At 40.6% G+C, this 26929-nt stretch overlaps 1 protein-coding gene across 10 annotated transcripts in view; it reads right to left on the minus strand.

Annotated features, from left to right (window-relative positions):
- RUBCN (rubicon autophagy regulator) overlaps positions 1–26929 on the minus strand; it is a 66194-nt gene that overhangs the window by 19381 nt on the left and 19884 nt on the right. For 5 of the 10 annotated variants that reach the window (XM_036849861.1, XM_036849857.1, XM_036849859.1 and 2 more), the window contains 11 exons: positions 22026–22179; positions 12627–12710; positions 10298–10457; positions 9552–9658; positions 8350–8506; positions 7184–7717; positions 5752–5796; positions 3594–3689; positions 2772–2887; positions 1864–2071; positions 704–805 (listed from right to left, as the gene is read on the minus strand). In XM_036849861.1, the coding sequence (XP_036705756.1) occupies positions 704–805; positions 1864–2071; positions 2772–2887; positions 3594–3689; positions 5752–5796; positions 7184–7717; positions 8350–8506; positions 9552–9658; positions 10298–10457; positions 12627–12710; positions 22026–22179 (1763 nt within the window). The remainder of the gene's footprint in view (positions 1–703; positions 806–1863; positions 2072–2771; positions 2888–3593; positions 3690–5751; positions 5797–7183; positions 7718–8349; positions 8507–9551; positions 9659–10297; positions 10458–12626; positions 12711–22025; positions 22180–26929) is intronic. The other 5 variants (XM_036849860.1, XM_036849863.1, XM_036849862.1 and 2 more) reach the window with 2 other exon arrangements.

Consider the following 26929-nt stretch of genomic DNA (forward strand, 5'->3'; position numbering starts at 1 on the left):
ACTGTTTGGTTTTCCATCTGTTCATTTGTTGATTGCACTGATAGGAAGTTGAAGAAATTTATGATTTTCAGGAATGGATTAACCCATTAATCATGGGTTAACCTGATTTAACACAACTGCCTTTCCAGATAAGAGCCCCTCCCCTTCTCTAGGCAGAAGCTCACAACAAGAGTCTGTGATTCTGCTATGTAAATTAGCACTGGTAGGACAGAAAATAAAGCTCCACTTTGTAAACTTGATTTTTTTTTCCCCCTCTTTGCTTTTTCCCTCCCAGTGACTCTTTCTGTCATTTTCTCTTAGGATTATAATAAAGCTCCTTTTAAACACTTCGAAACAATTTCAGTTGTGTTATAGGACACAAGAGAATAGGATTCTAATTTCATGTAGATGTGGGCTAACTCTGGACTGCTAGTAGGAGGAATTAGAGTGAGAATCTGAGAGAAAGGTGCAACTGAGGAAGAAGCATCATGGTGACATCAATAGCCAGCCCACTCCAATGGAATACTTCCTTTTAGTGTTCTTTTCTGCTTAAATTTTAAATAGGTTTTGTTTTTAACAAGAGAAGTTATCCCTTACAACAGCCGACAACATACCATAATGAACCATAATAAAGACCCCCTGCTTAGGGAAAGCTTCTCAGCCTATGATGCCAAATTAAAAGAAACAGTTAATGAAAGTTCCCTTGAAAAGTGTTAATTCATACCTTGGATTTCAAATTCATCAACCTCATCAGCAGAGCCAGAGTCAGAGAACTGTGCTGAATCACGTGAACTGAACTGGGAGCTGCTGGAAGTGACCCGAAAGCCTGTTACATTAAAAAAAAAAAAAAAGTAATAAATAGGACAGAAGAGGTCTCCTACTCTTTCTAGGGTCACAACAAAAGGGACCTGGTATGACTTGAACACAGAAGTAAAGAGAACCTTGGCTGGGAGTTATGCTGGGGAAATGGAAACTAGCTCTTCTTGCTAGTTTCCCCTTCTTGATTGATCCCCTAAAAAGTTTCATGTGAGCAGAAAGTACCACTCTCTGGAAAGTGAATCTGGAACCAGTGGCCTTAGTTCTCCTCATATCAGAAACCTATTTTTTGGAAGATATTTCTGATATATATATATATATATATTTTTTTGAAAATGGTAAATGCTAATTTTAATAACAAAAGTTGTACTAAATGTACATGAAAGTTAAATTAACACAGTATAAAAGAGAACAGCTTAAATAAACTGGGATTCACATATTACAATAGCAAAGTTAAGACCAAATGAACTGAAGACATGAACAGTTCTGAAAATTCTCTTTTCGGCCTACTTCCAAAAGAAATAGTCAGGCTTTTTTCCTGTACATAGTTTTGTAGAAAAACAAATTCTTTAGCAACCTAGAAACAGTTTATAAAACTCTTAAAGTTTAATTTTCTTTGCCAGACATGCCGATGTTAAAATGACAGCTATAAATTAAACCTATATAGACAATAGGTATAAGTAATATAGAACAAGTTAAGAATACTACACTTACCAGATTTTTCTTTTTAAAAATTACTGTACTTTCTTAGTTCCTGTGTGCTTTGCAATAGGAATAATAGGGACTTTGTTTTCTTAGAAAAGATAGTAACATGTAAGAGTATAACACAAATAAGATAATTTATAGTATTCATGTAGAGGTAGGAAATGGATGAGCTCTAGGATTCTGGTCTGGTAGAAAAAAAAAAAATTAGAACAACATAGAAAATCTTTCTGACAGCAGAGGAACCCTTGGCTTGGGTATAACATCTCACATGAACATACGAAGACAAAAAAGAAAGCCCACGAGGTACTAAGTCTTATCCCGAAGCCTGAAGACGCAAGAACAGGCGTTCACAGCCTCACTCACTTCCATACTCAGTCTCCTGGTACACAGGGAGCAGGTTCTTGGTGCGGATCTGCTGGCGACGAAGGCGGATCTTCTGCTTCAGTTCCTGGATCTCCCTGTCACTGTCCTCCTCCCCTTCCTCCTCTTCCAGGCACTGGCTCATCATGTTGCACTTCATCAGCTCAATGGCAGCAATCAAGGATTCTGAGATGCTGAAGTGGGCATTTTCCTGGGGAAGAAGAGCGCCAAAAAGGGGACACCTCACTGATTATACTCTTGGAAAGTAGCTTCCAGAACGTGCACTGCTTTCATTCAAAATGAAATGACCCAGGGGAAATGCACACTGCTCCTATAATGAAAGCTGATGGCCAGAAAACCTGTTGTACATTCTCTTTGCTCTCGTATCTGGCCATGCCTGGCCTTCCTGTCCCACTTTCCACATAAAAATATGACAGAGAAGAGGTCAGGTCTTTCCTAAAACCATACACTTATATACAAAATATTAAGGTAAATGTGATGTCTCAAGATAAAGTGCTTTGTAAGCTATAAAATGCTACAGGGACATTATCTATCACATATCTGAGCCTTAGAACAAAATATAGAAGTTGATTCTGGAGACAGTCTTTACCTAAGGTTCCAGGGTCAAGGAAACAGTAATCATGTGACTAAAATTCAATGTTTCTCTGTCCAGGGTAGCTTCTAAGACAAAATCCGTAATATCTTTGAACTCAGTGAGGCGCACAAGCTCCCAGAAGAGTTTTCCAGAGATAGAACTTGTTGAGCTTATCTTTACTGTGACTTACCTGTATTGTAGTCTACACCCACGTTATTGCTGTGTACCCAAAACCTCTTTAGGACAAATGGCACCGTAGCCCTCAGACCAGATCTCCCAACTCATGGGCGTTTCAGTGGCTCCTTAGAGTCCTCACCTTTTCCAGGTCTGCACAGCTGCCAAAGTCTTGCTCAGACAGGTAGCTGATGAGGGACTGTCCCTCTGATGGTCTTCGGAACATGCCTTCTCCTGAGCACAGGTACTGACTGCCCTCTGTGGGAAAATGGAATGTGGAAGTGAAAAGCCCTGCTTTGAAAAGCAAATCTTCTTTACAGACAAGCTTCTTTAAGAAGCCTGATGATTTTAACACTAAAGATGCTCCCAAGTCTTCCCGGATAACAGGTTGGAAAGATGTCTACCTTCTACAGGAATTTCTCTGAATCTCGGAATCCCAGAGCACTAAGCCCCTGGGTCAGAGAATGCTGGAATAAATGGAGAGAGCCAGGAGACAACCCTTTGACCACCTAAATTTAAAGATGACATACTCGTCCTCCTACCCACAAACAAAGAAACCAAAAAACCTGTGCTGTGAGTCAGACAAGGAAAGAAATGGCTCTCCCTGTGGATGATTTCCATGTGGAGCCTATCTTCGGTAATTAAGCCTAGACACTCAAAGGCCTCTTTTCAAGGTCTCTCTCACCCACTCAGAGAGCCATTCCAGCTGGCTCACCAGACATTCACGGTGATAACACCCACAGCACGAGACAGTGGGACCGCTAAGGCAGAGAGGAGCAAGAGAAATGGCGGGGTAGTGTGATTTCTGGCACAGGGGTTGAAAATAATGAAAGGGAGGGTGAGACTGTATGGTGTGTACCCTCCACAGAGCTTAAGATGAGCTACACAGCTCAGAGTGTGGCAGGCATGGGGGGAGCAGAGCAAAGACACGATTGCAGCACTGGCCTTCCTAGTACTCACTTACCATACTCCATGTACAGAGAGCTGGGTGTGCTGACTTCACTGCTTTGACCAGAGTAGGACAAGGGGCCTCTCAACTTCGACTTATCACTGCAGGATTCTAGTGTCAGTGGCCACCAGGGAGCAAAAACACACATACGAGGTGAGCGACACATACATTCCCAACTTTGGAGTTTCAATATTTAACTGCTCCCATTCCCAATGCCCTCCCGAACAGGAGAGAGGTGGCACACCAACAGGGAACAGTCCAAGAATGCAGGAACACATGGAGGAAGGGAGGTGGGAAGTCGGTATATTCTAAGGGGAAAAGGGAAAACATGACCTGGAATGCGGCAACACAGAGGTGAAAAAGAATCAAATCAAAGTGGATTCATGAATTTAGTTCTCCCTTCTTCCATCTTCTTACCAAATGTTCCAGGAATATCAGCCAATTTCTACCCTCTTGACAAACCAATTTAGAAAACAGTCCTCACATGGAGACAAGCATACTGAAACTTTTCTGATACCTTGACACTAGACTTTTAAAACAAATATCAGAAGGGTTAAACTCACTAAAGAAACACTAGGATATGGCCTCTCTTGAACCTGAAATGTAAATTTGTCATACCTACAAATTTAACCCACTTCTGAACTGGCAGAACAAAATAACACCCAGCAATGTCCTTAAAAGAAGCATCAAGACAGTGTTAGAGAAGCCAAGGATGATGGCCTTGTAACCAAAGGGCTCAGCCACAGGGCTGTAGACCCAGCCTTCCTGGGGAAGGAAGGGAGAGGTTTCATGAGAAGCCTGGCCAAGTAGGAAGTGTCTGGGTAGCAGTTTTCAAGGAACACTGAGAGTGGAGGAATAGCAGCAGGCATGGTTCACAGGAAATGGAAACTGATATTCTCCAAAGGGAAACACGAAATCCCCAGTGCCACAGAAGGAAGAGCAGGCAGCAAAGCAGGTGGGTGCCTGAGAAATGAACAGGATGCGCTGGGAGAACTAATGATTGAGCAGCATCCAACCCATTTCCTTGACAGATGGTGCCAATTTGTCAGCTGCTCCTCTCACAAAAAATGCTACTACGTGGTAAGTGATAACTCTGTGTTCCCTTGGTGGTCCTGGCAGTGGGCTCTGCTCCTCACTACAAACCAGCCGTCACCATGACGCCTTGGTAAGAAACCATGATTTGGAGGCAACCTTTGAGGTCCCCAGTCAAACTCAGTGCACAACACAAACTCTAACACCAGAACCTTATTCCTTTACAGCACGAAAAGGCCATCCAGCCTTTGCTCACTGAGCTCACTACCTCCTGATGCTGCCCATTCAACTGATCAGCTCTAATTCTTAGAATTTCCTCATACTGACTTGAAATCTGTCGTCTTAAATTTCTTATCTCCTTAAGAACAACAACACTCTTCTAAACGAAGGTCTCGCAGACTTTAACCTCTTTGCCAAGCTAACATACCCAGTGGCTTCACCCATTACCAGGAGGCCATAGTTTTCAGTTCTCCCTTACCACTCCGTCTTGCAGACACGTTCTAGCATCAATATCTCCATGCATGATGTACCCAGAATGAAACACAATATGCAGTTTGAACACCACTGTGAAACCCAAAGAAACAGACTTAAGTCAATAGAAAAACCTTGTGCAATGGCTGGAATGAGGGGGTGGGGGAGAAATTTACAGGGGAAGGAAGACAGGTGTAAGAAAAAGGAAACAGGGGACTCCAGGAGAGGCAAAAACATGCACTCACATCCAAAACCACAGAAAGAGGAGAAAACACATTCTGGTGTTAAATCATGGAAAATAAAGTAATTTGTAGTAAGTACTCAGTTATACGAAAAATTCTGCCCCTGATTCATCATGATGTCTTAGACAAACAGCAGACCTCAGGTTCACCTTTGGGCAATACAGGCTTGACAAGTCTTGATTCTATCTCCTGGATGCTGTTGAGAGACTGAATGAGGCATTTGGAAGTCGTGGGCAAAAAACGTATCATGCAAAACAATGGTATTATTTTACCAACAGGTCTAAGCATAACTACAGGACCAGGCCAGCCAGACTTGATTTGACACCAGAATGGAAAAGGAAGTTCGAAACTAAGCAAGATGGTCACAGAGGAACACAAGGAGGTGGGGGCGGGGGCTGGACAGAGAGGAGGAGGACTGGCTCCCAAACCTGCAATGGGATCTTCAACTATAATGGTGATACTCCTGGGGCCTCCTGTATGTAGACAGACAGGTGCAGAGGAAAGTCCAGAACACGAGAATAGACAGAGTGAGAAAAAGAGCATCTTCTTAACTAGCAAAGGTTGGGGCTTAACTCCTGAGAGGGAACCCTAGCACAGAGGGAAAGATGACTTGTACGAGAAGCTGCACATGACCCACACTCCCTCAGATCCTTCTGCTTAGGTTTTCTCTGGCTCCCTTTTCCAATGCAGGTTACCGCAGTTTCTGGAATCCGCATGGATGCAAGAATGGGGGCAGGGAAGTTTTACATGCTCAAACACCAGTAGCCTGGAGTACAGCAGACACCAGGTCTGCTCCAGATGTGAAGTAAGGGTCTAACCCAAGCACTCTTCACATCTACAAAGGCTCATGGGAAGACAGGCTTTGATTGGCGATTTTTTTTCTAACGAGTTCCAATGAGCCAAACCACATTCTTGAGGGGAAAACAGAGACAAAAGTTTGCAATTCAGAAGTTTCAGATGAAGGCCTTAGCTCTCACCTTTTAGAAATTACAAAGAGAAATCAATAGCAGCTCTAGTTGTAAAAGGAAATCTTCCTTTTTTGCTCTTAATTTTTTATACTTTACTTTTATACTTTATTTCTGAGGCTTTTCCACCCAGAACTGGCCTTGAGCACAAACTGGCCTTCCACTTGCTTTTATGGAGATGCTCTTACAAATGAAACCCAACCAAAGCCGGCCAGACACCAACAACCTAGGAAAGATGATAGTGGGGAAATGGCAAAAGCAATGACACCACCTTGGCCATGCCTAAGGTGCTCTCTGCTAGCAGCTGGTGTCTGTGTGAAGGAGGTCCTAGTAGCCAAGGCCTCCTTACCCGACTGCCTTTCAACCTGAATTAGTGATGGAGCAGTCAACCCCACTTACTTGTTTACTAGGTCCCATCACTCCATACTCACTACATCTCTAGTGTTAATAAGGAAACCCTAACATCAGTTTGCCTCTCTCTTATTGTTATTATATCCTGACCAAACTTCTCCAGAATCACAGGAAGGGAAGGAATTTAACAGGATTATTTTTAAAGCTCATTAGTACTTTCCCTCTGTCTGAGAGATGCATTTAAAACTCGGACTGTGATTAGTCACACTATCCTCTGGTGCTAAAGAACTAGTGAAAGAATCCAGGAAAGCATTTACTATTTAGCAATGTATAAAGGAACAAACATAAATATTCTCAGAGAGATTTCTTAGGTATCCACATTATATTACAAACTTCTCTTTTTCATTATAAGCAATATACTCTTCATATCATCAGAAACATAACTTCTCTTTCTGCCATCTGAAGACCCTTAAGAACAAACTCTCCCTTCCACCTGAAATTCAGGAGGCCGCCTTACTGACTACGGGCCGGTGGTTATCATTACCTGGGGCTCCTCTGGAGGAAATGTTGGTATCCGAATGGGAGCGAGTATGGCTCTTCTTTGTTCCACCGGTGACAGTGAGTGTTTGCCCCTCTGAGAAGCTAGACCTGCGAAGGACATTGGACAACTGGCTCTTCCCACCTCCCTCTTGGTCCCCTAGAGAGGAAGCAGCAGAATCTGGCTTCTGGGAGCTGCTGGAGGAGAACAAATTGGAGCTGTTGCTCTCAGCATTGCTGCTGCGACTCTGACAGCTGGCGGTCCGGCCTCGGGGGTCCTGGTTGCCAATGGCCAAGTACTCAGGCCCCTCACTGGCATCACTTGGGGAATCATTCTGGCTGCTAACCCAGGGTGCTTCTAAGGGGCTGGTCAGAGTGCTGGAGCTCATCTCATTTGGGGTCGAGGGGGAGTCCCCGGCTAATGCAGAGATTGGAAGCAGAGGGGCTTGGACGGTTTGATCCTCTGCCGGCGAGACATGTCCTCTGCTTTCTTGAGGTTTCTGGCATGGGCCACAGAGTGAAAAGGAAGTAGATCTTCTTTCTAGGATATAAAAAGAAAGGGAAAGGAAAGGTGAGCTGGAAGCCTTTGGTACCTGTGAAGGGCTTCTCCACAACTAAGAACCAAACTCCCTATTGTTACTTGGTGCCCAGGACACACGGTGTCACGTCAGAAAAGGCTAAATCATTCAAGGTAAGTAAAAAATTACTTAGAAGCAGCTAAGCCAAAAGCATAAGCTCTTGGGACAGTGGCTTCATTGCTTATTAGTATGCATTCCCCATCTGTAACATGAGCAATAATAATAACACCTACCTCGTAGGACTGTTTTGAGGATCAAACAAGATAATATATACAAATTGATTACAACAGAGCCTGGCACATGGCAGGCACTGAATAAATGTTAGCTATTATTATTGAAATGCCTTCTGGCAATGTGGGTTAGAAACCCAGGGGAAACTAAACACATCTCTTGCCTCTGTTACTTTAATGATTCTACTGAATTATCTTAGGCTAGTTGCTATATACCTCTTTAAGATTTCCATATTAAGACATGAAGTTTGGCAAATTGCATCAACCCAAGGCTCCATCTATAGCCAGCCTGTGAGCACCCACTAAGTCCTCTGCTTTCCAGGCCTGGGGATACATGTCTTGACTACCCCTTGCTGCCCCCATACCTGAGCCATGGTGGGGTGTGGATTGGTGGAGGCTAGAGAAGGACCCAAAGTAGGAATGCTGAGCATAACTGGTTGAAGGGGTGTATGTGGAACCGGGCAGAGCTGTCAGGCTCTGGCTCTTTGTCACCAGCAGCGGGCTCTCATGCTTTCTGGCAAACTACAAAAAAAACACATGTCAGAGTCAAGGATAGAGGCCCTCAGAAGAGGAGCACTTAGCACTACAGAAATGCTGGTAGGAACTGGCCTTTGGCAGCAGGCGTGAACTGCAGCCAGGGCCAGTAGATACAGCATAGGTATCTTCTATTAGAGCACACAGCTTTGAAACTTCAAAGTCCTGCCATACACCACAGCTTCTGCACTGGAATCCTAGGTGGTCAGACCAGGAATGCTTATCATGGAGGCAGTACAGCAAAGTGCTTAAGACTATGCACTCAGAAGTCAGATACGCTGGGGCTCAAATCCAGGCCCTATCACTTACAAGTTATTTGGTCCAAACTTTGGGCAAGTGACTTATCTACTCTGTCCCTCAGTGGCCACCTTTATAAAATGAGATTAATGCCTACTTTATAGAGTTCTGAGGATTAAATGAGATGATGCATGTACTGAGCATAGCACCATGATTGGCACGTAGAAAGTATTCAATTGATGGTAAGCAAGAATTGAAACTGAAAAACCAGGAGACATAGGGGATCCCTCACAAAAGAAATAGGGATTGTGATTCCTTTCTAGCGGAGGCACTGATATTAGTGACGGGATGAGTGAATTAGAGAGTTAATAATAAGCAACATAAAACAACAAAATTTTCTTGGACAAAAATGATCCTGTGTAACATCAGGCCACACTACGTCTGACACCCTATCTATAGTCAGCCTGACTCAAAATCATCCCTCCTCTCCCTAGCATTTTATCAAGCCTGCCCTTAAGGAGGTGCTTACTCAGACTACAGATTTTTTTTAAGGATTTAAAAAAATAGACACCTCCCTCCTCAAACAGACTTAAGCTTACTTACAAATAGACATTTTACTTCAATAGGTACTTAATGGTACCTCCTCTTCTAAGATTTTTTTGTTTTTGTTTTTGTTTTTAATGAAAGCCTTTCAGTTCACAATTGCCTAAGTGAAGTAGTTTGCTACATATGGTTACATCATGGTGAGGTCTAGGAGGCCAGAACATAGACACAGATAATTCTTCGGCCACTTTACCATAGATGCATCAATCTGAGCCAGGAGACGAGGGTTGTTCTGTTCCACTGCTTCTAGGCATTGGAGCATGGCCGTGACATGGGAGTCACTTAGCAGGAAAGCAGTATCTGGGGAGAGAAAACTGCCGCAATGATGGAGCCCATTAGGGAAAACTTCAGCCTCCCTGTATGGCCCTGGGAGAAGCTCAGGGAAGGAAAGAGGGAAAAGGCAAAGATGACTTGAGGAGAATCATACCACTGTGGACAGAGGGGAACTAGGGACAAATAAAGTACAGAAGAGGCTAAATCATGTGCAGTATAGCAGAGGCCATGACAAGAGGCTTCAAAATCAGAAAGACCCAGATTTGAACTCTGGCTCTGGGTGACTTTGGCCAAGTCACCTAACCTCCTTGAGCTCTTCCCTGATTGGAAAACAGGGATATCAATACCCAACTCTCAGGGCTGCTGTTAGGTATATATGTATAAAAAATATATAACAGTGATTGGAACATAGGAAACTCTCAGTAAATAGTAGTTACTCTTACTGATTTGCGTATATGGGAGTAGGGAAATACCTTAGCATAAAGCTTGACTGCATTTTACATAGCAGGTTAGAGAGAAGACTAGATACGTGTTTCTGATTAGAATCTCTATGGCATCAAGTAAAAGTATGAGACCCTGGGGTAACAGTGGGTCTATAAAGGAAGAGTAAAGTAGAAGAGAATGAGGAAGTACATGACCAGTACTGGCTATGTGACCTCTACCCACCTGTGTAGAATTTTCTGATATACTGTCTATCCCCCAGCAGAGGTCGGAGCTGGGCTGAGAGACAGTGGCACTGCAAGCTATGCTGCAGCCACAGCTCCGCAACGGCACGCTCACTCATGCCGTCAGTGCTGCTCTGGCCATTCTCCTGCAAGTTGATGAACTAGGAGGCAAAGAAGCATGAGTCAAAATATACATCCAGGGCTTCCCTGGTGGCGCAGTGGTTAAGAATCCGCCTGCCAATGCAGGGGACACGGGTTCGAGCCCTGGTCCAGGAAGATCCCACATGCCGTGGAGCAACTAAGCCCGTGTGCCACAACTACCGAGCCTGTGCTCTAGAGCCCGTGAACCACAACTACTGAGCCCATGTGCCACAACTACTGAAGCCCGCACACCTAGAGCCTGTGCTCCGCAACAAGAGAAGCCACCGCAATGAGAAGCCCGTGCACCACAGCAAAGAATAGCCCCCGCTTGCTGCAACTAGAGAAAGCCCACGCACAGCAATGAAGATCCAATGCAGCCAAAATAAATAAATTAATTTTAAAAATTATACTTCCTGGTAAATCCAGCAAGATTGAGGCCTAATGATCTGAGAACTAAATTGAGACAGGTAAGAGGAGGTAATCAGAGATATTTGCCCTCCAGCTAACATCTACAGGTTATAGAGGGAGGAGAGGGAAGGAAGGGATTAATGGCTCCGTTGCTGGTTTGGGCCACTAGAAAGGGACTAAGCAGTTAAAACGTGATATGCAGCTCCTGGAGAGGACAAAGCTGCTGCGTCTGTCTCTTTATGTTGTAACTCCAAAGAGGCATCTATTCTCGGGGTATTCAGAGGAAGAATGAACTTGACATCTCGGCTTCTCTCACAGAGTCCTCTATTTCAGGTAGCCTCCAGAAAAGAATGCAAGAAAAACCTGGGGTAAAAAAATTTGGAAAAACGCCCCCAAACATTCTTCACCAAAGAGAAATCAGCTGAGCACGTCTTGTTGGCTCTCGCCACAGCATTTCTCTATTTGGAACTTCCTTCTATTGGCTGTTTCTAAAAGCCAAGTCTCATAGTTCAGGATCACTGCAAAAAAATGTATGGATGGCTATTTCAGGCAGCTTCTAAGAGGAAATGACTACAACAATATATTTTATTTTATTTTTTAAAATTATTTATTTATTTATGGCTGCATTGGGTCTTTGTTGCTGCGTGCGGGCTTTCTCTAGTTGTGACAAGCAGTGACTACTCTTTGTTGCAGTGCACGGGCTTCTCATTGCGGTGGCTCCTCTTGTTGAGAAGCACAGGCTCTAGGTGCGCAGGCTTCAGTAGTTGTGTCACATGGGCTCAGCAGTTGTGGCACATGGGCTTAGTTGCTCCGTGGCATATGGGATCTTCCTGCACCAGGGCTCGAAACTGTGTCACCTGCATTGGCAGGCAGATTCTTAACCACAGCACCACCAGGGAAGTCCCACGATATATTTTAGAGAAAAAAGTTAGAGGGGGGTTTGGTGGGAAAAATAAAGTGATAAGGACAAAAAAATCCATGTAAGAAAATCACTGGGCTCTGGCCTTTTTTCACAAAAAAGGCCAGAGTGACACCTTGTGATTTGGTTCCCTGATCATTTAAAATAGATTACTTTTCCGGACATCACCTTGGCAATGAATCTGGCAGTGGGGTGTGATATACATGAAACAAGACTGGTCATGAATCAATAAGTATTGAAGATGGGTGATATTTTTGGGTTCATTACACTCTTCTAATTTTGAATGTATTTTGAAAATTTCATAGGCAAGGGTTAAATAAATAAATACAAAAATTTGGCTGTGATTGATGTGGAACTAGCTGTGTAACTCTGGCCAAGTCACCTAACCTCCTGGAGCGCTGTGTCTCTGGTTGGGAATCAGGGGTATTATGCTGAGCTGAGAGGACGGAAGAGTACAGTGCTACTCTACTCTCCAGTGCTGTTGGGAACATGTTAGGCTCCATTTGACACTGGTCTCCAGAAACCTCACATTTTTTTTTCTATTTGGTGCATCCTCTTCTCCTTAAACAGTCATCAGCATATCAGTCCTACTTACCCCCAACCATTCAGGAAACTTCTTGCCATTTGCCCTAGATTTTGAAAAGCTTCACTCTGGCCCCATATTTGCAAATCTTTTGAAAATAACAAAACTTTCTCAGGTCTTCCCCAGAGGAGGGAAAGTGGCCTAGAGCAATGGGTGTGCAAAGCTTATTTTTTAAAGTAAATCATCCTCCCCTCCAAATCAGTCCTACAGGGATAATTTCCTCTCCTCAGTTAATAGGAAACTTGTGGTTAAAGCCTTGTGGTTACCTTCACCTCTTACCTTCTCTACATGAAGGGCTGAGTGGGGACTAAGCCAGCGGATGTCTTTCACGAACTGCCAGTAATCAGTCTGGCGGCAATACACCTGTTTCGGGGACAGAAGGTAAACACATTGTTACCATTTTGGACCACATCTAGTTCTCGTACTGACATTCAAAGAGAGGAAAAAGAAAAGCCTAACCTTGGGACTTCCCTCGCGGTCCAGTGGTTAAGACTTCACACACTTCCAATGCAGGGGGCATGGGTTCGATCCCTGGTCAGGGAACTAAGATCCCACATGCCATGCGGCATGGCCAAAAAAAAAAAAAAAAAAGCAAAGCCTAACCTTCCCTTTCCTCAACAAAGGTTCTCGGCAGCAATAAAAGGAATACATACAGATGTTCACCCTTTTAAAGAATAATTGTTAAAAATTATTTTAATTGTTCTTTTGAGGAGGTAATACATGCATATGATATAGAAGGCTATATAGTTGACCATTGAACAACACGGGTTTGAATGGTGGGTCCTCTTATAAGTGGATTTTTAAAATAAATATATTGGAAAATTTACTGGAGATTTGCAACAATTTGAAAATAACTTGCAGATGAACTGCATAGCCTAGAAATATTGAAAAAATTAGGAAAGTTAGAGATCTCATGAATGCATAAAATATAGGTAGATGTTATCCTATTTTATCATTTACTACCATAAAATATATACAAACCTATTATAAAAAGTTAAAGTTTATCAAAACTTACACACACAAACACTTATGGACCATAGATGGTGCCATGTGCAGTCAAGAGAAATATAAACAAACGTTAAGAAGCAGTATTAAATAATTGCATAAAATTAACTGTAGTTAATTTTATGCAATTATATACTACTATAATAATTTTGTAGCCACCTCCTGTTGTTATTGTTGTGAGCTCAAGTGTTGTGAGTGTCTACTCAAAATGCCGTGTGACACTAGTCATCTCTGTATGAGCAGTTCGTCTCTCCAGTAAATTACATACTGCAGTAAAAAGTGACCTTTCCCAGCTCTTGTGTATTTTCCATTGTGTTTAGTGTAATACCAAAGACCCTGAATAACACCAGGGGACCCATACGAAGTGCTACTAGTGATGGTGGCAGTGCTCCCAAGAAGCAGAGAGAAGTCATGACATTATAAGAAAAAGCTGAATTGCTTGATATGCACCGTAGATTGAGGCCTGCAGCTGCAGTTACCCACCATTTCAAGATAAGTGAATCCAGTGTAAGGACCATGGTAAAAAAAGAAAAGGAAATTCGTGAAGCTGTGCCTGCAGCTACTCCAGCAGGCACAAAAACCTTGTACTTTTTGAGAAATACCTTTTAATCTCATATTGAAAAATTCAGCTTTTATGTGGGTACAGGATTGCTATAGGGAAGGCATACCTATGGACTCTAACATGATTCAAGAAAAAGCAAAGTCATTATGTGACAACTGAAAGCAAAAAGAAGGTGGAGGATCTAAAGCTAGGGAATCCCTATTCTGGGAAAAAAATGCCACAAAGGACATTTACTAGTAAGGAAGAGAAGCGAGCACCAGGATTTAAGAAGGAAGGGACAGGCTTACTCCACTGTTTTGTGCAAATGCAGTCGGGTTTATGATCAGAATTGCCCTTATCTATGAAGCTGCTATCCTCAAGCCTTGAAGGGAAAAGATAAACACCAGCTGCCAGTCTTTTGGTCGTACAACGAGAAGGCCCAGACAACAAGAACCCTTTTTCTGGATTGGTTCCATCAATGCTTTGTCCCTGAAGTCAGGAAATACCTTGCCAGTAATGCAATAAGACAAAAAAAAAAAAAAAAGGGAAATAAAAAGAATACAGATTGGGAAGGAAGAAATAAAACTGTCTTTGTTCACACATGACATGGTTGTCTATGTAGAAAATTCGAAAGAATCAACAACAAAAAAATTCCTGGAACTAGTAAGTGTTATTATAGCAAGGTCACAGGATATATGGTTAATATATAAAAGTCAACTGCTTTCCTATATACCAGCAATGAACAAGTGGAATTTGAAATTAAAAACACAATAATACCATACACATTAGTACCGCCCAAACTGAAATACTTAGGTATAAATCTAACAAAATATATACAAGATCTCTATGATGAAAACTATAAAACTTTGCTGAAAGCTATTAAAGAACTAAGTTTCAGAGATAACCCATGTTCATGGATATGAAGACTCAATATTGTCAAGATGTCAGTTCTTCCCAACTTGATGTATAGATTCGATGCAATCTGATTCAAAATCCTAGCAAGTTATTTTGTAGATATCCACAAACTATTCTAAAGTTTATATGGAGAGGGAAAAGACCCAGAATAGCCAATCAATACTGAAGGAGAAGAACAATGTTTTTCTTCAAAAAGGACTGACACTATCTGACTTCAAGACTTACTATAAAGCTACAGTAATAAAGACAGCGTGGTATTGGCAAAAGAGCAGACAGAAAGATCAGTGAAACAGACTAGAGAGCCCCAAAACAGACCAATGTAAATATAGTCAACTGATCTTTGACAAAGGAGCAAAAGGCAATACAATGGAGCAAAGATAGTCTTTTCAACAAATGGTGCTGAAACACTGGACAACACTTATACCCATCACAAAAATTAACTCAAAATGAATCACAGACCTAAATGTAAAATGGAGAACTATAACCCTCCAAGAAGATAACATAGGAGAAAACCTATATTGGGTATGGTGGTGACTTTTTAGATACAAGACCAAAGGCATGATCCATCAAAGAAAGAACTGGTAAGCTGGATTTCATTAAAATTTAAAACTTCTGCTTTCTGACAGACAATGTCAAGAGAATGAGAAGATAAGCCACAGACTGGGAGAAAATATTTGCAGAAGACAAAACTGATAAAGGATTGTTATCCAAAATATACAAAGGACTCTTAAAAGTTAACAATAAGAAAACAAGCAATCCAATTTTAAAAATGGGCCTTAACAGACAATTCACCAAAGAAGATATACAGATGACAAATAAGCATGTGAAAAAATGCACCACATCATATGTCATCAGGGAAATGCAAATTAAAACAACACAATACACATCTATTAAATTGGCCCAAAGGGGAGGAAGAAAAAAAGGAATGGCCCAAATCCAGAACAATGCCTATATCAAATGCTGGTGAGAATGTGGAGCAACATTGCTAGTGGCAATGCAAAATAGTATGGCCACTTTGGAAAATAGTCTGGCAGTTTCTTTCAAACTAAAGATTCTCTTACCATATGATCTAGCAATTTACTTATGTACACACAGAAACCTCAATAAAAACTTGATGTCAAATTAAGTAGGGACAAGACAATTTCAAAGTTGGGGGGAGAAAGCCTAAAAATGTAGAACGTTTTATATTCATATTATAGGATCTTTAAATTGCTAGTCCAACATAAAGAAATGGAAGCTGGAAGTCCTGTATGATGTATTATGGGTGTAATTTATACAAGAAAGATGATATGGAACTCCATCAGTGGATTCATTCTCACAGAAGAGGTTTGACCCTATACCCAAAGACTGTTAATTAAATGTAAATTTAGGATGTTTTAAATTAAAATAAAATGTTTGAGTGATGTCTCTTAACAATGTTTAATTTCCCTCAATCAATCAGCTAATGATCCAGGTCATGTGTAAGAAGGCTTTTCCTGTCCTTATCAAAAAATGATACGGTAGTTAACAGGAAAATAAAATGATAAATAGGTGAATGTTGGGGGAAAAAATCAACAACAAAAGATGCTATATGAGTGAGGGACTACTCCTACCATAATGAAAAGCTACAATAATTAAAACTGAGTGGTGATAGCACACAAATAGAGGACAGACCATAACAGAAATCCAGAAATAGATCCATGTGCCAAGGAAATTAAGTATATTCAAAATAAATTACAGATAGAATGGTTTAAATGTAAAACATTAAGCCATAAAAGTAACAGAAGAAACCATGGAGAAACATTTTTAATAATCGTATAGTGGGAAAGCCCCTTCAGAGCATCAAAGAGAGCCCAGAAGCCCTAAGAGAAATGAATAATTTGACTTACTAACAATCTGATATTTCTGTATAGTAAAAGCCACCATAACAAACGTATGGACACCAAGGGGGGAAAGTGGCGGGGGTGGTGGTGGTCTTGGTGGGATGAATTGGGAGATTGGGATTGACATATATACACTAATATGTATAAAATGGATACCTAATAAGAACCTGCTGTATAAAAAAACAAATAAAATAAAATTCAAAAATTCAAAGAAAACAACAACAACAAAAAGAAATGTCAAAGACAAGCTAGGAAAAAATATTTGCAATACACATTACAGACAAATAACTAATTCCCTTAATAAATAAAGAGAGTCTACAAATCTGTAGGAAAAGATTGACAATCTAAGGAAAATGGGGGTAATACAGGGAAAAGTTCACAGAAAAATACTTTTTTTAAAATTTATTTATTTTTGGCTGCGTTGGGTCTTCATTGTTGCACATGGGCTTTCTCTAGTTGCAGTGAGCGGGGGCCGCTCTTCGTTGCAGTGTGCGGGCTTCTCATTGCGGTGGCTTCTCTTGCTGCAGAGCACGGGCTCTAGGCGTACGGGCTTCAGTAGTTGTGGCGTGTGGACTTACTAGTTGTGGCGTGTGGGCTCAGTAGTTGTGGCTCGTGGGCTCTAGAGCACAGGCTCAGTAGTTGTGGCACATGGGCTTAGTTGCTCTGCGGTATGTGGGATCTTCCCGGACCAGGGCTCGAATCCGTGTCCCCTGCATTGGCAGGTGGATTCTTAACCACTGCGTCACCAGGGAAGTCCCAGAAAAATACTTTAATGGCTCTTATAAACATCTTTCGGAGTAAAAGAAATGTAACTTTTCACCTATTATATTGGTGACAGTTTAAAGTTTAATAACACCCTATATTGTCAAGGGTATGAAGAATCAGATCCTCTTATACAATGTTGCTGAGGGCGTAAACAGACATAACTTTCTGGAGAGCAATTTCGCCATAGCTATCAAAACTGAAATGCAGGGCTTCCCTGGTGGCGCTCTGGTTGAGAGTCTGCCTGCCAATGCGGGGGACACGGGTTCGAGCCCTGGTCTGGGAAGATCCCACATGCCACGGGGCAACTGGGCCCTTGAGCCACAACTACTGAGCCTGCGCGTCTGGAGCCTGTGCTCCGCAACAAGAGAGGCCGCGACAGTGAGAGGCCCGCGCACTGCGATGAAGAGTGGCCCCAGCTTAACGCAACTAGAGAAAGCCCTCGCACAGAAACGAAGACCCAACACAGCCATAAATAAATAAATAAATTCATATTTTAAAAAAAAAAAAACTGAAATGCATATACCCTTTAGCCTAAGAATTCTACTTCTAGGAGTATCCTATGGTAAAGGGCAAAATGACCTATACTCAAGGTTATTCACTGTAGCATTGTTACTAAGAGCAAATTCTTGGAAGGAATCTAAATGTTTATTACCAGGAGACTGATTAAATAAATGATGGTACATACATAGAATGGAATATTATAAAATGACAGCTGTAAAAAAGAATGAAGAAGCTCTTTATGTAATGGATTGGGATGAATCACAATCACATCAAGTGAAAAAAGCAAGGTGTAGAGTAGTGTTTATAGTATGCTTTTATTTGTATGAAAAATCAAAAGGTGTAGCAAAGAAAATTATTCATATTTGCTTTTATAAGCATAAAAATTCTCTGGAAGGAAACTAGAATACAGTAGTTACCAATGGGATTGGAAGAAAACAAGATTTTTTTTGGCCACGCAGTGTGGCTTGTGGGATCCTAGTTCCCAGACCAGGGAGTGAACCCGGGTCCCTCAGCAGTGAAAGCGTGGAGTCATAACCACTGGACGGCCAGGGAATTCCCTGTATTGTCTATTTTAATTAAATATTTTAAAGCAAGTTACAGAGTAATAGATACAGTATAATCTTAATATTTTAAAAAGCATGTACATGCATAGAAAAATAGAATCTACCAAAATGTTAAAGAGTGATTGTTATTACTTGATGTTGAGATTATGAGTAATAACTTACTTTCTTCTAAACTCTTTTTGGTATTTCCCAAATGTTCGGCAAATAAAAACATGTATATTACTTACATATTCAGAAAAGAAATACACAGGGACTTTCCTGGCGGTCCAGTGGTTAAAACTCCACGCTCCCAATGCAGGGGGTACCGGCTCGATCCCTGGTCAGGGAACTAAGATCCTGCATGCCACACGGCGTGGCCAAAAATATATATATATATATCCAGAGGTCTTTTTTGTTATTATTGCTATTTTTTAAATTGGGCCATCTGTACTGCCAAGTACAGGTTTCTTCTTAGTGTTGGAAAAGGTGGGGGGAATCTTTGCACTTCTAGTCAGCTGAGAAATCTCCGGGATTAAGCGTCTCCACATTTCTAAGCAGCAGAAAAGGGGTTATCAAATATACCTTGCGTTATGGAAAGACTAAAAGGTAGCCCAGATGCAGGATGTCAAGGAAAACGAGATCCTTCTAAGAATATGGTCATGATGTTAGAGTTTCCTAAGGCTCTGAGTGATTTAAAAAAATACACTTCACATTCCACAACACATCCCTAGGAAAGCACAGAAGAGATATGGCCAGCATGAATCATTGTATCCCTTCCCCCCTCCAAGAGCACAACACCCAGAATAGCTTCCTGATGACACAGCAGCCAGAAGCCTTTGAAAGCCTTAATCTTTAGGGAGGAAATGAAAAGGAAAAACAAGTCCTTAATACAGACTTTAATTTTTAGGTCTTTACAAGGCAGAACAGAGCAGCAGTGAAGTTGGTATGGATCTTTTGTCTTTAATTCTTCCCACTAGAGCCTGTAGTTGCTAAATGTATGTGTGTATGACAGATTTGTCTGGTTTGCTCTGCTTGCACTTACTGACACTACTGCTGTTTTGTAGGTGACGGTATACTTTAACAGTTTTCATTCTGCTGACCAGGTACCTTCACAGATCTTATTACTTACTAATAACAATAATATTGTGTTGCATTTACCAAGCATCTTTCACTTGGGAATTCCACTGACTTTACTATTTCATCATGACACATATTCTGTTTCTGGCACAGATGGTAAAACTGTCTTCAAATATAGTAAAATGATTACTCCAGATGACAATGTAAAATGAGTAATAGAGCCAAGAAAAGAACTTTTTTGCTATCAAGATGAAAGTACTTTAACCGCTAAATGACAGTGCCTCTAATCTGGTAGCTATCTTGGTCATCAGTCTGGGAAACTTGTATTGGGTTTTTGTAAAACATGTTGGCACGGTTCCCAATTCTGGCTTGGGAGACTGAGTAGCTGGCAATGCCACAGATTAGTATTAAAAATATCAGGAGGAAGGGCAACCTTATGAGAGAAAATAAGTTTGTTTTGGGTCATGTTGTACTTGGCCTATAGGACAGCCAGCCAGATGATAAAGTATAGCAGATAGCCAGACAGCTAGTCTTGTGGGTCTGAAGTTCAGCAGAGATGTCTGAGCTGGGGGTAGGTAGGGTACAGGTGACAGTTAAAACAACGCAAGTGAAGGAGACTGTTTCAGAAAATGTACAATGTAATAAGAGATAAGGACATAGGACTGGACTGTATTAAAAACTAAAATCCGAGAGGAAGAGATTCCACGGAAATTAAGAAAGAGTGATCACAGAGGTAGGAGAAGGTCTCCATAACATCGGAATAATGCAATGTGAGTCAAGGTCTGATGATGTTCAACAGTGAAGAACACAAGACACTGTTCAAAGGAGAAATGTTCACTGGATTTGGTAACATGGACTTACTTAAACTTCAGTAGCAAGAACAACAGTGGTAAGGGCAGAAACCAGATTGCAGTGGGTTAAATTATTTGTTTTGTAAATTCCAATGGTCATATTTTTTTCATAGGACAACGTGTAACTTGAAACTTAAAAAAAAAAATGAGGGGAACATTTATTAATTACTTCCTATGTACCATGAACTGTGCTAGGCAAATTTGTATGCCATTTCATTTAATCTTTCCATCAAACATTATGATATAAATAATATTATCATCATTTCTACAGATGAGAAAAGGCTCAAAAAAGTTAATATCACCTAATAGTTAAGACTGACAGACAACTTACTACACTGTCTAAAGCTTTTTCAGGTATTATCTCATTTAATTCTCACAACAATCCTATGAAGTACATACCAGTGTTATCACCTCATTTTACAAATGAGGAAACAGAAGCACTAACAGTTATGTAACTTACCCAATACCACAGAGTGGTGAAGCTGAGATAAAATATGGGCAGTCTGACTCAAAAATCCATAACTATTACTACTATGTCATTTTTTCCCCCAAGGACCTGAGCAATTTCAATCCAGGTTCTGTCTGATTCCAAAGACTTCTGTCAGTCTACTATACAATGTTGCCTCCAAATTCCTGGAATGAGGTTTTAATAATAATGACCATTAAGATTCAGCTCTTTAAAGGATAAAAATTTTCCCCATATCTTCAAATTTCTTTAGAAAGAGAGCCTCACTTTTAGAACTTACTCTGAATAAAGAAAATCTAACCTAAGCCAACTTTTCCACTGAATTCTGAAAAAACTCAACAAGAACACTGGTGTAAAGAGTTTGTTCAGAGGTGATATATACATATTTTTAGAAGGGAGGGTAGCACATTAAATCCTATCAACTATGAATATCTTAATACCAATCAATTTTTTCCAGTGTGACTGCTAGTTGAGAATAAATTCTGATTAAAAAAGAAAGACAAGCCTGGCTTCAAAAAAAAGAGTTTCAGGGAAGAATACTAGGGCCTTACATGGGAAGAGCATGAGTGTTTGGGAACACAAATTATGCACATATTTGTGAGGTTTGATTTTTAAAAAGTAGGAGGATCAGATCCAAGGACCCACTTGACAATTTTATCCAGAACCAAACCTTAGTTAAAACATTGCAAATGGAGTAACTGCCATTGAGAATTAAAGCAGAAACCACTGAGTGTTAGTAGATTCCACTCATTTTTAATACTCAAAGCTTATTAGAGTGTTTGAGGATACTTAGGAAAAGAAACAACATCAATAAAGTTTACATAGAAGAAAACGTAAGCTATAAATAAAACTATCACTCACAAGCATCAACAAGTTATCAACAAAGTGACGCTCACAGGATAGTCTAAAAATGACAATATCCTGTAAATATTTCTCAGATGCGTCCTAGGATACTCTTAAGAGGAATATCTCAATGATTCATCATCATCGTTCTTATCCTCCTCCTCGTTATCATATATTATAGTCTTGCTCTCAAGGGCTCAGAGACTAGTTGCCTTCATCTTCTCCCTGCCAACAACTTAATGCAACTATTTCTTTCCAACAAGTGATTCAGCCAATCTGGCAAAAAAAAGAAAAGAAGGGATCTACATACCTGGTCATGGATGAGCCCATGATAGAGGATGCTCTGCATGTCCCTGCAAAGCCGCTCCAGGCCACCATACTTGGACCAGACATTGGGGCTGTTGGCTGATACTAAACCCTCCACAGTAGTCTTCAAATTACCCAGCAACTGCCAGTGTTCCCTCCTGCAAGGGCATCAATTATACCAATGGTTAGTTACTTTGTTGTACCTGATCCTGACCACCTCAAAGAAAGTCTAAGACAAGAAGCCTCCTGCCCCACATCCTAACATTCTCTCCCCTATTAATTTTTTACTTGAGTATAAGACCCAATTCTGAGAGGACTGAAGTTGTAAAGAACACTAAGATTTTGTTTTAAAACCCTCATATTGGGACTTCCCTGGTGGTCCAGTGGGTAGGACTCTGCGCTCCCAATGCAGGGGGCCTGGGTTCGATCCCTGGTTGGGGAACTAGATCCCGCATGCATGCTGCAACTAAGAGTTCGCATGCCGCAACTAAGGAGCCCACGTGCCGCAACTAAGAGTCTGCACGCTGCAACTAAGAAGTCCACATGCCGCAACTAAAGATTCCACATCCTGCAACAAAGAGCCGGTGCAGCCAAAATAAACAAACAAACATATATATATATATATATATATATATATATATATATATAAATATAAAGCCCTCATATTTACATGGCATATTGTGCTTTGTAAGGTGATCTTCATCTACTATCATTCAATCCTCATGTAAGTAGCCTATAACCCTGTTTCTAGGAGTGTGACCCATTAAGATCCGTTTCTGGACAATGACATTACATGGGCAATATATAAAGAGATGAGGGCATTTGCTGAAAACCAGAAATCTTTTGCCAAACAAAAAAGCCAAAAACAACTTTTTATGAACTATATTTCCAGTACTAAGTACATATATCTGTACACAAATATTATGGATAAGAATACAAATTGCCCATGATTTTCCCCCTTAATTTTTTAACCTAAAATTGAGACAAAATGTTTTAAGCTTGCACTGAGCCACTTAGGACATGTCCCCAAATCAATCAACTATTGGCTTATTCCCTTGGACCCTGTGAAGTACTTTAGTGTAAAAGTTTGAAAATTATTGCCCTATATGATCGTCAAGGTTCCTCTCAAATTCCCAGCATTTTCTCAACACAGCTTCCAACCCAATAAAAACTCAAAACCAGCTGCAGTTGAGTGAAAAGAACTGGATGCACAGAATCAAACTGAATAAGGAAAACATGAGGAGATGAGGTGTCAAACTCCTTCTCTTGGGCCCCCAATTGTTATGTTGTACACTTTATCTAGCCCTTTCATTTCTTTTTAGAATACTACTCTTTCCTCTTCAAGGACAGTCCTGGGAATGGTTATAATTTCTTCAAGGAACTTTCACTACAACTATTTTAATATCATTTAAATACCTATTAGGGTAGGAGGGTTCTGAACTGGAATCCTTTCTAACTCTCATACATTTTGTACACTTTCTGAGCCACTTTTAAAAAGTGGATGAAGAGAGTAAAGGCAGACAAATAAAATAAAATGAATGAAGCTAGGTCTGGTACAGGAGTATTATCTAAAAGGGGAAAGCCAAATGGATCTCACTTTGGTCTTCTCCTCTGAAGGCCTTGAGACCAAGAATTTATGCAAACTGGGAGACACCAGGCTTTTTTAACCTTACATCATTAAACATTTGAGTTACCAGACTCCCCTGTTCTATTTCTTTTTTCCCCCCAGTTTTATTGAGAAATAACTGACACATAACATTATATTAGTTTAAGGCATACAACATAATTATTTGATATATGTATACATTGTGAAATGATTACCAGAGTAAGTTTAGTTAACATCTATCACCTCACACAGTTATAAATTTTGTTCCTTGTGATGAGAACTTTTAAGACCTACTCTCTTAGCAACTTTCAAATATACAATACAGTACTGTTAACTATAATCACCATGCTGTACATTACACCCCCAAAACTGACTTATAAGTTTGTACCTTTGGACCACCTTCACCCATTTCCCCCACCCCCTCATCCCCTGCCTCTGGCAATCATCAGTGTGTTCTCTATTTCTATGAGTTCGGGTTTTTTGGATTCTACATATGTGAGATAATACAGTATCTGTCTTTCTCTGTCTGATTTATTTCACTTAGCATAATGCCCTCAAGGTCCATCCATGTTGCTGCAAATGGCAAGATTTCCTTCTTTATGGCTAAATAATATTCCCGTGTGTGTGTGTGTGTGACATTTTCTTTATCCATTCATGTGTCAATGGACACTTAGGTTGTTTCCATGTTTTGGCTATTTTAAATAATGCTGCAATGAACATGGGGGTGCAGATATCTTTTCGAGAGAGTGATTTTGTTTCCTTTGGATATATATCCAGAAGGAGAATTGCTGGATCATACGGTAATTCTATTTTTAATATCCTGAGGAATCTCCATACCGTTTTCCATAATGGCTGCCCCAATTTACAATACCACCAAGAGTATCAGTACACAAGAGTCCCCTTTTCTCCACACCCTCGCCAACACTTGTTGCCTCTTGTCTTTTTGATGCTAGCCCTTCTAACAGGTGTGAGATGATATCTCATTGTGGTTTTGATTTGCACTTCCCTGATGATTGGTCACGTGAAGCACTTTTTCATATACCTGTTGGCCATTCCCCTGTTCTATTTCTAAACCAGTCCTGAGAGATATTTCAAGATAACTAAGATGCACACTGCACTGAGGTGGTCATTAAAAGGCCATTTATTGTTGTACTGTGAAACTGCCATCACAGAGGCCAACTGACTGCCAGCTTTTCCTTCAGTGATTCTCCATCTCCTATGCTTCCTCAGGAAGCATCTGGCCTGTTCTGACTGACACAGTTTTACATTCCAACAGATTACAATCAAGCGGTGCAGGCCTGAGAGCCAGTCTGGTTCCTCAAGTGACTCTGCATATCTGTGTTCTGATTCATTCTGTATTGATCTTACAAGTTTAACTGTCAAAGAACATCATAATAAATCCTGAAAGTAGACACCAAGTACCCTATCATCCTACGGCTTTGATTCCAAAATTTTACAAAGAGCATTGAAACCCTAGAAACCTTGAGCATTCAGATCTATTAACAACTTCTGTACAAACTAAAGAAATTTTCTTCCCCAAAATGAAGTGCCCTTGAGATACCACAGCTACAGAAGAAGGTGGCTCTTACTCTAAGATGTACCAAACCGTCTATATTTGGTATATGCTCATGTAGAAGAAAAGTAAACTTTAAAAAAAAATTTTTAATTAATTAATTTATTTATTTATTTTTGGCTGTGTTGGGTATTCGTTGCTGCGCGTGGGCTTTTCTCTAGCTGCGGTGAGCAGGGGCTACTCTACGTTGCGGTGCGCGGGCTTCTCATTGTGGTGGCTTCTCTTGTTGCGGAGCACAGGCTCTAGGCGCACGAGCTTCAGTAGTTGTGGCACGCAGACTCAGTAGTTGTGGCTCGCGGGCTCTACAGCGCAGGCTCAGTAGTTGTGGCACACGGGCTCAGCTGCTCCACGGCATGTGGGATCTTCCCGGACCAGGGCTCGAACCCGTGTCCCCTGCACTGGCAGGTGGATTCTTAACCACTGTGCCACCAGGGAAGTCCTAAAAATTTTTTGATTTACATAGCTAGTCTGTTTAGTGTCTTTACTTTTTAGGATCCTTTACCCTAATGATACTGTTATCATTTTCAGAGAGCTGAAATACTAGGTTCAACTGAAGCCCACACACAACGGCTGGATTAATCCATTCATACCTGAATCTTAGATGCAAATAAATAGATCACCATGAGAAATAAAATATCCCTCCTCATTCTTTACCCAGATTGTTAGCAAGTGAGGTCAGTCTTTCCTAGGCTAAACCTGTTTGGTAATAATTATTTGGATTGTATCATCTTGCATTCACATGTAACCTTCATCTGGGCACAGGCAAGGACTGTATTAGGCTCAAAGCAGCCCTTTGTATGGCCACTTCTGCAAGTATACAGAGTGCTCTTCTTTAATCACCATAAATTAAAAGCAAGTCTTTCTAAGCATATTACCCTATGTCAAGGAAGAACTAGGCTCGAGTGGCAAGGGACAGCATAATCCATCTCTACTTGAATCATATTTATCAACAAACAGCAAAGCCAATCTCAGAATAAAGTCCTGCCAATTTTCTTTTGGGAGGATTTTGACTACATTCTTTGAAGAGGAACAGTAATTGCTTAAGCAACTCAAATAAGCATACCCAAGGAAAAAGTTTCCCTAAATGCCAACTCAGTCTTAAGCTTGCCAAATCACAATTAGAAGTAACACTCAGGTTAAAACAGTAAAGTTATAAGCAAACGTTATTTTTTAAAGAAGTGTTATACCATATAACTAATACAAAACTAATCACTAAAAATAAGTGAAATCAATAGTAAATAAATAGTAAATACTGTGTAATTGTAAAATGAGATTCAATGCAAGAAATATATATTGGCATATCTTCCACCCCCAAGACTCTTTTTAGTAATGAAACAGCTTCAACTTATTAGCATATCCCATCTACAGTATGCCAGTTATCTGCATTGGAATGTGGTATCTACCTGAGACCAGAGTTGAAGGTCAGGTTGTCCCAAGTCAGGTAATGATTTGATCCCTGAAATGTGAGGAGAGGTATGTGATATCCATATGCGGAATATCATGAAACCATTAAAATTTTTGATTAGGAACAATTTCCAAAGCTAATGAAAGTATGTAAAAGTATAAAAAGCAGAAGGTAAAATTATATTTATGATCTTAACATAAATATACTGAGAGAAATAGTGGTATGTTAATAGTGGTTACTTTTGGTTATATAAGGGGAATGTAGAGAAGAGAGGAACTATTTCGGCCTTCCTTGAGGCTAGCAATTAAAGAAAGGTCAATAATA

The sequence above is a fragment of the Balaenoptera musculus genome, chromosome 4 (genome assembly GCF_009873245.2).
Source record: "Balaenoptera musculus isolate JJ_BM4_2016_0621 chromosome 4, mBalMus1.pri.v3, whole genome shotgun sequence".
NCBI classification, from domain to species: domain Eukaryota; kingdom Metazoa; phylum Chordata; class Mammalia; order Artiodactyla; family Balaenopteridae; genus Balaenoptera; species Balaenoptera musculus.